Source organism: Vespula pensylvanica, chromosome 13 (genome assembly GCF_014466175.1).
Source record: "Vespula pensylvanica isolate Volc-1 chromosome 13, ASM1446617v1, whole genome shotgun sequence".
Taxonomy (NCBI): Eukaryota; Metazoa; Arthropoda; class Insecta; order Hymenoptera; family Vespidae; genus Vespula; species Vespula pensylvanica.
In genome coordinates, this window is record NC_057697.1 from 2,615,388 (window position 1) to 2,625,571 (window position 10,184).

General features: G+C 32.3%; 1 protein-coding gene across 4 annotated transcripts in view; it reads right to left on the reverse strand.

Annotated features, from left to right (window-relative positions):
- The window catches only part of LOC122633819 (NADP-dependent malic enzyme), a 12,187-nt gene extending 2,348 nt beyond the window's left edge, over positions 1-9,839 (reverse strand). The window contains exons 1-12 of one of the 4 annotated variants that reach the window (XM_043822210.1): positions 9,377-9,543; positions 6,940-7,000; positions 4,213-4,381; positions 3,514-3,672; positions 3,245-3,426; positions 2,839-3,148; positions 2,572-2,754; positions 2,240-2,465; positions 2,033-2,175; positions 1,683-1,977; positions 1,389-1,533; positions 359-428 (exon numbers count right to left, since the gene is read on the reverse strand). In XM_043822210.1, coding sequence (XP_043678145.1) covers positions 389-428; positions 1,389-1,533; positions 1,683-1,977; positions 2,033-2,175; positions 2,240-2,465; positions 2,572-2,754; positions 2,839-3,148; positions 3,245-3,426; positions 3,514-3,672; positions 4,213-4,381; positions 6,940-7,000; positions 9,377-9,449 — 1,986 coding nt within the window. In that variant the 5' untranslated portion in view covers positions 9,450-9,543 and the 3' untranslated portion in view covers positions 359-388. Of the gene's footprint in view, positions 1-220; positions 429-1,388; positions 1,534-1,682; positions 1,978-2,032; positions 2,176-2,239; positions 2,466-2,571; positions 2,755-2,838; positions 3,149-3,244; positions 3,427-3,513; positions 3,673-4,212; positions 4,382-6,939; positions 7,001-9,376; positions 9,544-9,576 lie in introns of those variants that run through there. The other 3 variants (XM_043822209.1, XM_043822211.1, XM_043822212.1) reach the window with 3 other exon arrangements.
- Between the last annotated feature and the right edge of the window lie 345 nt (positions 9,840-10,184).

Sequence of the window (10,184 nt, forward strand, 5' to 3'; positions counted from 1 at the left end):
CTCTCTCTCTCTCTCTCTCTCTCTCTCTCTCTCTCTCTCTCTCTCATTTTCTCAATCTCACTCACACTCATTTATGCAAGTTACATCAATGTAAGAAGCACACACATTACCATATAATCACACAACGAAAAACGTTTTTGATGATTAGAAACATGTTGTAACAAATAATGCACTGTTAAAAAAAAAAAAATCGGCAAATTAATCTTTCTTTCTCTCTCTCTCTCTCTCTCTCTCTCTCTCTCTCTCTCTCTCTCTCTCTCTCTCTCTCTCTCTCTCTCTCTCTCTCTTTCTCTTTCTCTCTCTTTTTACCATGACCCAGTACTTTTTCTATTGTAAATCTTAAAGTGTTTTATGATACCCTTCAAATATCCACATCCGGTGAAATCCGCTACAGATGTTTTAAATCGTGGCGGATTTCTATAGTGTCTCTGAAAAAAATTAATCAAAGCTTCAGCGGCTTGTATCGTAGTTAATAACAACGAACGAATGAATTTCGTTGAGTGATTCGTGATTTAGGAGATGAGATGGAAAGAGAAAATGGAAAAAAGAAAAAAAAAGAAACAAAAACCAAACAAAAAATTGCAAAAAAATATTGATTTCGAAAGAACGAATATGATAGAAATCTGTGCTGCTAAAGATAACTGTGCTAAGATAAAAATTAGATTTAAGAAATACTCGTAGCAGTAAGAAAGTATCCTTAAAAAAAGAGATAAGAAATGGAAAAAAAGAAAAACAAGAAAGAGAATAAAAAAGGAAAGCCACAACGTTTCGTCTATTATCAAATATAAATTATACTTTCTTCGTTGCAACGAGTATGATAAGCTTACAAAAGCTTTAAAAATCGAGCTACAACCACAAGCTATTTTGTACTCTTCTCTTTTCCTTGTTATCTTGCATTCTTTAAGCATCTTAGCAATTATTAGATTGGTTAATACGATACATATTAATACAACAACATTCTTCATCGATATAATCTACAGAAATTGAAAAGAAAGAAAATGAAAGGAAAAGAAAAGAGTAGAAGAAGAAAAGAAAAGAAAAGAAAAGAAAAGAAAAGAAAAAAAAAGAAAAATATAGAAATGCATCGAAACGTTATAACAAGCTACGTACGTGCACTTTACGTCCTAATAATCTAAACTACACTTTCATTCTTGACTAATCCTACCAGACACTTTTTCGCGTCACATCAGTAATGTTCTTGCTTGATTATTACTAATAATTAGGATTTAAATAATCATTCTCTTTTGTTCCTACAGCTTTATATAATAAAACTAAACGTTTGTTTCTTCTCTTTCGAATTTTATGGATCTTTACGATACGTGCTTTCGAAGGAATTCAATTTAATCAAATTAATTTAACACCTTAGAAAGGTGTTTCACATTACTTACTTGTCTGGCAGGACACGAGGACTGGCGTAATCAACTGGCCAATCATATAGATTTGGCAGTGGACTATCATAATTGGCATCATACATCTTACTGACAATGAATTGTCGTTTATCCTTTGGCTCGGGATATTCACTAGCCAAGCCACCTGTTGAAATTCGAACGATTAATGATACTTCTTAATGAATATTATTGAATAGTTCGGAATATAATTATAAGGAAACGTATCAATCGCAGAATATTAATCGCTTATAAACCATATCGAATGATTAAGTAAATTCGACGATAATTACTCACTCCTTGCATAAGCATAATTAGCTATTTTAACGGCAATATCGATCGAACACTCTCGGATAGTGCTTAAGGGTGGATATAGACTACCCATCTCAAGATCCTCATCAGTTACATGATCGGCAATAGTCTGAGCAGAAATCAGGAATAAATCCTCAGTGATATGGTGCACACCGGTTGCTATTACACCTAATGCGATTCCAGGGAAGATATAAGCGTTGTTACCCTGACCAGGTTTGTAAATCTTTCCTTTGTGATTCACTTCGCCGAAGGGTGAACCAGAGGAGAATACGCATCTACCCTATAAATAATAAAAATATGTATATTTTCTGTGGACGATCGATTGTTTAACTTACATCAGTATAGTCATAAGCCTGTTGAGCAGTACACTCGGCTTTACTGGTCGGATTGCTCAATGCAAAGATCAATGGCCTTTCGTTGTTCTTCGCCATTTCTTTTAAAACTTCAGGAGTAAACGCTCCGGCCGCTGCCGAGGCTCCTGTTTGAATGATTCCACTTTAGAAAGAAATCGGCACATGTTTGACGAGCAAAGGGTCACTTACCAATCAGCACAGTTGGCTTTATTTCACGTACAATGTCGATCAAAGATTTGGTGACCTTGTAATCTTTGGCGTACCAAATTTTATGACCCTCGAGATTACCTTCCGGTCTATCTTTTACCAACAATCCATCTATGTCCATCATCCAGATATTATTTCTAGCTTGACTTTCGGTACAACCATCAGCTTCCATAGCTTTCACACAAAGATCTGCTATTCCTATTGCTGCCTATTTTGTTTAGATTAAATCGAGATAAATTAAATTTCAAATATTTGTTTACTTCTTTTTTTTCGTTTTTTTTTCTTTTCTTTTAAAAAATAAGATCTTTGCTTACCTCACCAGCACCAAGAAAAACGAACTTGTTGTCGGACATTTTCTTCTTCGTTATTCTTTTCGATGCAAGTATACCTGCAACTGCTACTGCAGCTGTTCCTTGAATGTCGTCGTTAAATGTACAATACTTGTCACGATATTTGTCGAGAAAACGAAAAGCGTTATGATTTCCAAAGTCTTCAAACTGAAATGATCGATATTATTAGATCAAATGAGAAATTAGATGTATCAAAAAATATATATAAATATATGTGTGTGTGTGAATTACTTGAATGAGAACATTCTGTCCATATTTTTGAACGCATGCGGCCATAAATTCGTCGATCAATTCGTCGTATTCAGCACCTCGACTTCTTGGTTTGTTCAAACCAATGTAATGAGGATCGTCACGGAGTTGTTCGTTATTGGTACCTACGTCTATAGTAATTGGTAAGCATTGATGAGGCTTTATACCAGCTAAAGCTGTATAAAGAGCCAATTTTCCAACTGGAATACCCATTCCGCATGCTCCAAGATCACCCAGACCTAAGATTCTCTCACCATCGGTAACGCAAATTGCACGGACTGCTTGTTCGGGCCTGTTAAAGTTATTACAAATTTCATTCCAAGTACTTTATTATCAGCGTCACTAATCTCGTTGTTTAGTTTATAATACATAATTTATATATACTAACCAATTGTTCAGAATCTCATAAATATGACCTTTGTCGTATATAGTTATGAATAATCCGCGTGGTCGACGATAAATCACACCAAATTTCTGACATGCTAATCCAACAGTTGGAGTATAAACGATCGGCATCATTTGTTCGATGTTTTCACTTAACAAACGAAAGAATAATCTTTCGTTTCTTTCCTGTCGAAATTATTTATATATTATTATTCTTTTTCTTTCTTCTTCATTTTTCCTTTTGTAAAATTTAATTAGTTACATCTATCTAACCTGCAATTCGACAAGGTAAAGGTAACGATTCAAATCTTCGGTATATTTCATGACCGAAGCCTTGCATAATGCCAATTGTTCCTCTTGCGTCTTAAATCGTGGTGGTTGGAGACCATGAATTCCCAAGGATATTCTCTCCTTCAATGTAAAAGCCAAGCCCTATTCGATGACATACACAATGAAATCAAATTTACAACTTCTGCGTAATCCTTATCGATCATAAATAGTTCTCTCTACCGCATATTTGTGGCTTAGGACAATTACTCATGTCATCTTCAATAGAAACTTAAATAAGCACTCTTTTATTGTAAGTAGAGTTATAAAACACGTTTGAAATATTGACAAGAGAAGTTTTATGATGTGGTTTTCTCTATTTTTCTTTCTATTCTTTTCTTTTCTTTTTTTATATTTCATTATCTACGTGCGACTTATTTTCTATTAAATAAAAATAATAGAGTAATTGTTTTGTATATTGATTTTTCGATTCTTTTTATGAGACTTAAGGAAGATTTAGAAACAGACGGAAAGATTACTCTATAATATAATTATAAAATATAAATAATAAAGTATAAAGATTGTCTTAATTATCACGAAGGAATCTTATCAAGTAGACAGAGGTATTAGTACCTATCATTTATAAATTCTACGATTCTTTATTTTTTTTTTTTTTTTTTTTTTTTTTTTTTAAGGAAGTTATACCTTATTAAGACGAGGATCTCTGAGATGTCCAATACCCTTGACCATGTTTATAGGAACAACATCTCCAGAAACTTCGTGAATATCCCTCTGTCTGGTGTCCTTTGCTGCAGGATGTGTAGGTGGTAACACTCGCGCCCATGATCCTCCACAATTTCTGCCGCAGGCCGATCTATAAAAAAAAAAAAAAAGAGAGAAAAGAAAAAGAAAAGAAAAAAATAAGTAAAAAAGAAAAAAAAACAATAAAAATTATCAAAGAGTTGATATCTGAAGTTAGAGCTTGGAAGCATCGATTATCACGTTTGAACATATAACATGTTATTACGTAATTGCAAGTTGCTAAAAAATTACAGCGTGGGAAGAAACGTTTTCCATTTGTGACGTCAAAATATCATGTTAATGTCCAGCAACAGCTTGATGATTCATAACTCGTGTTCATAAAACAAATGAAATTTAACGGTAAGCGGAAAACATAATTGACGATAACGATGATGATTATACGAATTGTACGAAATTCACGTGTTAAATTCATTTCACGTGTTCTCTGAATATTTATTTCTAAAACGATAGTGTTAATCAACAAGGCATGATGGTATTAGTGACCTCCTTGGCATCTTGCCAATGTAACTGGGACCATCGTCCGAAATTTCGTTACTGAGTGATCATCGAATGTTTATATAATGATCATTAAGAATAATCGGTTAATGAAAATGATATATATATATATATATGTGTTTAGATTTTAGAAAAAAGAAAAAAAGAAAGAAAAATTATACAAACGTAGACGAAGATACAATTTGTTAATTGCAAAATCTTTCTTTTAACATTTTTTTACAAGAAAAATACACCCTCATTTAAAAGTAATTATTTTCGATACTCGCAAAGTTTATCGAAATAAACTTCGAAAGAAAACGATAAAGTTTATACATTAGACGTTGACATTCCAGACGAAGTAAATTTTCTATCTATCTTCGTATCGACCTTGAAGTTTTTATTTCGAGATTATGTCAGTTCTATCGGTCATTCGCTTATGACGTAATAATTCATGAAGCAAAAAACAAAGATCTACGTGTCTTCGATTTGTTTAGAAAAAAAAAAATATAATAAAAAGAAAACATACGTACGCAATATGAAATTTACTTTGTTAGAGAAATGTGTCTTAAGTATTTTTTGTATCTACTTTGACGCGTTATTATTCATTGATAGGAATGATGCCAAACTATTTGCTTTTACTTGTTTACTAACTGAAAAGTAAAGTTTACTGAATAATATTGCATTTAGATGACCTTTATATCTATTTTTAAGAAAAAGACATTAAACTTGAATGAAAGGTGAATTTAAGGTGAATGAAAGGTGAATTGAAAGGTGAATTTATCGATTAAATTGTCTCGACATGTAACTTTTGACATTTTCAATATAATTCAACGTTCTATAATACAATTTATCAGAATCTATAACACATATGCATGTATATATGTAAGTATGGGTGTATGTGTGATGTTTTATCGTTATGATGACTAATCTTTTCGTTCTATCGAGCGATACGATAACGTTATGGATAAAGTCGTCATATAATGTCGTCACTTAATAGCTTCATTAATGGAACATATCGAGAAGTATGATGTATCGAATGAGTATAGCGATGACTAATGACAATGGAAAGAGGTCCTTTCGATCGATGAAAATGTCGAGTAATCACATTGTATCATCCGTCCAGAAAGATTAAAACGAAAAAAAATAAAATAAAAAGAAAAACAAAAAACAGAGAAGAAGATCTACGACATAAACAGAATATCAATTTTTATCGAAGAAACGAAAGAAGAGAAAAAAAAATATTTATTGTTAGATTTTTTTTTTTATAATATGTCTATCACATGTCGTAAAAGCTTTTTTTCGCACGAGATCAGAGATAGTCTATTATTATTATTCCTCTGTGGCATATGGCCAGATTTTACGGAACCGAGCGATGTTAAATATGCTTACATAACTATTCTTTTTCTAACACGACATCGCGAAAACTACACGAAGCGAAAAAAACAAATTTCTTTCGAACGAAAGGTCTCTCGTTCCGAAGTATTTCAATCGTTTTCGTTAAATTTCCATCGGTTACGAATCTTTTCAAACGACTTTCTTATACTTTATTATTATGTCACGATCGTATATGTGTGTGTGTATGTATATCTGTGTATAATCTCACTTTAAAATGTTCGTATTACGAAACTTGGCGTCACCCTTCCTGCAATAACGACCTTGCTCATTACGATTTCCTCATTGAATTTAAATGATCACGATTAGTAGTGTAATACCGATCGAATTCAATCGAGATTGAATTTATGCGATTTAATTTTGCAATTAAATGTTATGTCATAACATATAATGCTTTTCACGTTTTCGTACTAATCATTTTCCTATTTACACATGTATGTATGTATATGTGTGTGTGTGTGTGTGTAGATATGTACTTAAAAATGACAGAAGAAATTGAAATTCTAAACTTATCATATTATCAACATAAATAATATATTCAAATAAACTCTAATCTTATCATATAACTAATATAAATAATATATATTTATATATATAATATGTAAATAAATAAGTGAATAAATAAATATAAGAAATTATCCAAGAATCGAGCGTAATCGAGTTAAAACTGATTCTACGAGAGTCAGATAAAAGGTGATAAAATTTATTGTGTAACATTGATACTCGTTGTATTATTCGACTTACAGATTGAAACGTCCTTCGATCAATTTTCTCCAATGTATAATCCAATTCATTGTAGTTTTAACTTGAATAAAATGCTTCAATAGTTTTACTTTTTTCTTTTTCTATATATATATATATATATATTTTTTTTTTAATATTTTAAGAAAAAATCACATCACTGATTGAAAGAAAGAAAGAGAGAAAGAGAGAAAGAGAGAGAGAGAGAGAGAGAGAGAGAGAGAGAGAGAGAGAGAGAAAGGGAAAAAGGGAGAGAGAAAGAGAGAGAGAGAAAGAGAAAATAATTATATCAATTTATTCACATCCATTCGGTAAGAATGTTTCGAATGGAATGACGGTATAAGGCATATTATAAATTAAACTGTATCATTAATTACACTTATAAAACGTTCCTACTACACAACGTTTCTTATTGTTTCAAAAAACAATACCTTTGTCTTGATTCTATAGACGACAATTGTTAACGCACAGCCTGTATAAATATAGAAAATGATTGTTCGATACTACGTATTGGAAAAAAAAGAACCTTCATTCTCTATTCGTTATTTTCCATTGAGAATAATATGCGACATGAAACTTTAAGTATCACATTCTTTAAAATACGATATTTCGCAAGCTTTGACTTTATTTTAGCAGTCAGCAGAAATAAAGTGATATAGTAATCGTATATATTTACTGATAAAGATGTAAATAGGAAACCACTAACGTTAGGTTAGATATTTTAATTAATACGAGAAAATATAACATATAAATACATATATAGACACGCACACATATATATGAAAAATGAATTAACGTTAATTGAAAATAAAAAAGAAATATATGATGTATGTCTAGCCTCGTTTTGTCATGAAATTATCTATTTTAGGTAATACGAAAATAATCTAACAGATGTAAATCTATCTTAGAACAATAAGCTTCACTTCGTATCTTTGAAAAAATTATCGACCATCTGTTCGCCGATTAGTTCGATCGATCGATCGATCGATCGTTTCCTGAAGTTTTTGTGAAATTCAATCGAGGATAAAATAAAAAGGAAAAATATGAAAAAAATTCATCTTTTCCTCTCTCTCTCTCTCTCTCTCTCTCTCTCTCTCTCTCTCTCTCTCTCTCTCTCTCTTTCTTTCCTTGATTGCAATAATCAAAATATTCTATTTATAAATTAAGGAAAAAAAGAATAGACTGATGAAGAACGTACGGGTGTGTTAAAGTTTTATCAGACATTACCCTATCTACTTTAAGCTAACAACTAGGTAAAACCGATTGGAATATTTCTATATAGGTCGATTATACTTCGCCATTAGCTCTCATGCAACGAGGACACGAATACAACGTTAACATTATTTATGGAGATCTTAGATAAGAATACGAGTTAAAGATAAAAATCTTTCTTCTAATCAATAAGTAGAATTGTTACGAATAAAAATTATTTTTTACTCTCTCTCTCTCTCTCTCTCTCTCTCTCTCTCTCTCTATCTATCTATCTATCTATCTCTATCTTCTAGCTATCTATCTATCTCTTATGTTTTTTAAAGAAAGATTAAAAACATAATTAAGATAAACAAATACACGTTTATTTCTTATGAAGTAAAAAACGATTAAATTCACCAACTCGTTCACCTTTTAAAAAAATATAACCATAATTACAATTATCTATCGAGTTTCTTTGAAAAAAAGTCTGACAATCTTTTATTCGTCTCATTGTCAGCATGCTCTTTTTATTCTCATGCGATCTTTGTATGTTATGTGTACGTATATATGTCTGTATTGTCGTCCGACAGGAAAGAGATGAAAGAAATAAAAGAAATAAGGAGACGTCGAGGTGTTTGACCTTCTGAAAAATTATCGAGCTGAAAATACGGTCGAAAGAAACAAAAACAAAAAGACAACGTGAAGCAGGCAGAAAAAAAGAAGAAAAGAAAGAAAGGATAAAAAAAAATTTTCAAAAAATAAATATTCTCTAACGTAAGGTCTTTTAAAAAACATGAAATCATGAAAAAAGAGAGAGAGAGAGAAAGAGAAAGAGAGAAACAGAGAGAGAGAGAAGGAGAGAGAGAGAGAGAAAGAAAGAGAGAGAGAAATAGATAGATAGAGAGAAAAAGAAAAGAAATAGAGGACATTCTTATGGAAATTACTCTTTACAGAAGAGAAGCTTTGGCACTGTGTATATCGACAAAAGGAATCCTAAACCCGGCCTGGTATCGATCGGCGGATGCTCCAAGCGAGCGTGCTCCTATTTTCAGCACCGCATTGCGGCAGAAGCGAGGTTAACACGACGATGATGTCGACGATGTCGATGTCTACCGGTCAAATTATGTATCTTCTATTAACCATTCATATTCGAACTTACTGATATATTCATTAAATCACTATGATACATTAAATACTAACACGTGTTCTGATCGTCGTATTAAAATACAAGCGATTTATATTAACCAACCGACATTGCCATTTGAAACCGTTGCCCTTTCGACAGCTGCTTTATTTTCGTAGAACCACTCCGCTTTTTTCATTCGTTATGAAAGATTCGCAAAACGTGCATTGACAAAAAATGAGGAAAACAAGATAAGAGAAAACTTCGAAAAAGGATTATTTCTTAAATTTACGTATATATGTGTGAATTTAATGTTAATTACTTACAATATAGACTTCTGCAGGACGAACATCTCGATGTCCTCGTGTATGTCCCCTTCACAGCTGATCGCCTCCCACCCAGTAGGATTGACGCGCGACTGCGCGTTTTTGGCTACAAAAGCGCACCACGATGTCGAGTTACTGTGCTGAAATACACGTCGTCGTGTATTTACTATTCGCGCACCTTCCTTTAGCAGGTAAAAGCGCACGCGCGAAATCTTCCTTTCCTTTTCTCAACGTTACGCCGATATTCGAGCGATCTAAGCGCTCTCTTTCACAGCTCGTGACCGACTGAGTATATTGACGTTCGATGTCACGCGTTAGAGGGCGTCACGTAACGAATGACAAAGGCGTCACGTGATTACATTAGTCACGTGACCGCTCATTCATCTATACGATTCTCTTTTCCTCTCTCGTTGAAAATTTTTTTTTAATTATTTACTACGCTTTCTTTTATTATTTTCTTCCTTCTCATTATAATACAATATTTTATTACGTTTCATAATTAATTACGTATCACTTGCTATTTATTCTTCTTCTCATTAATTCGTTTGTTCTGTTTACATAATGTATCTTTTAACAGAGTAGGAGAGCTGAAATTTTAATACTCGAGA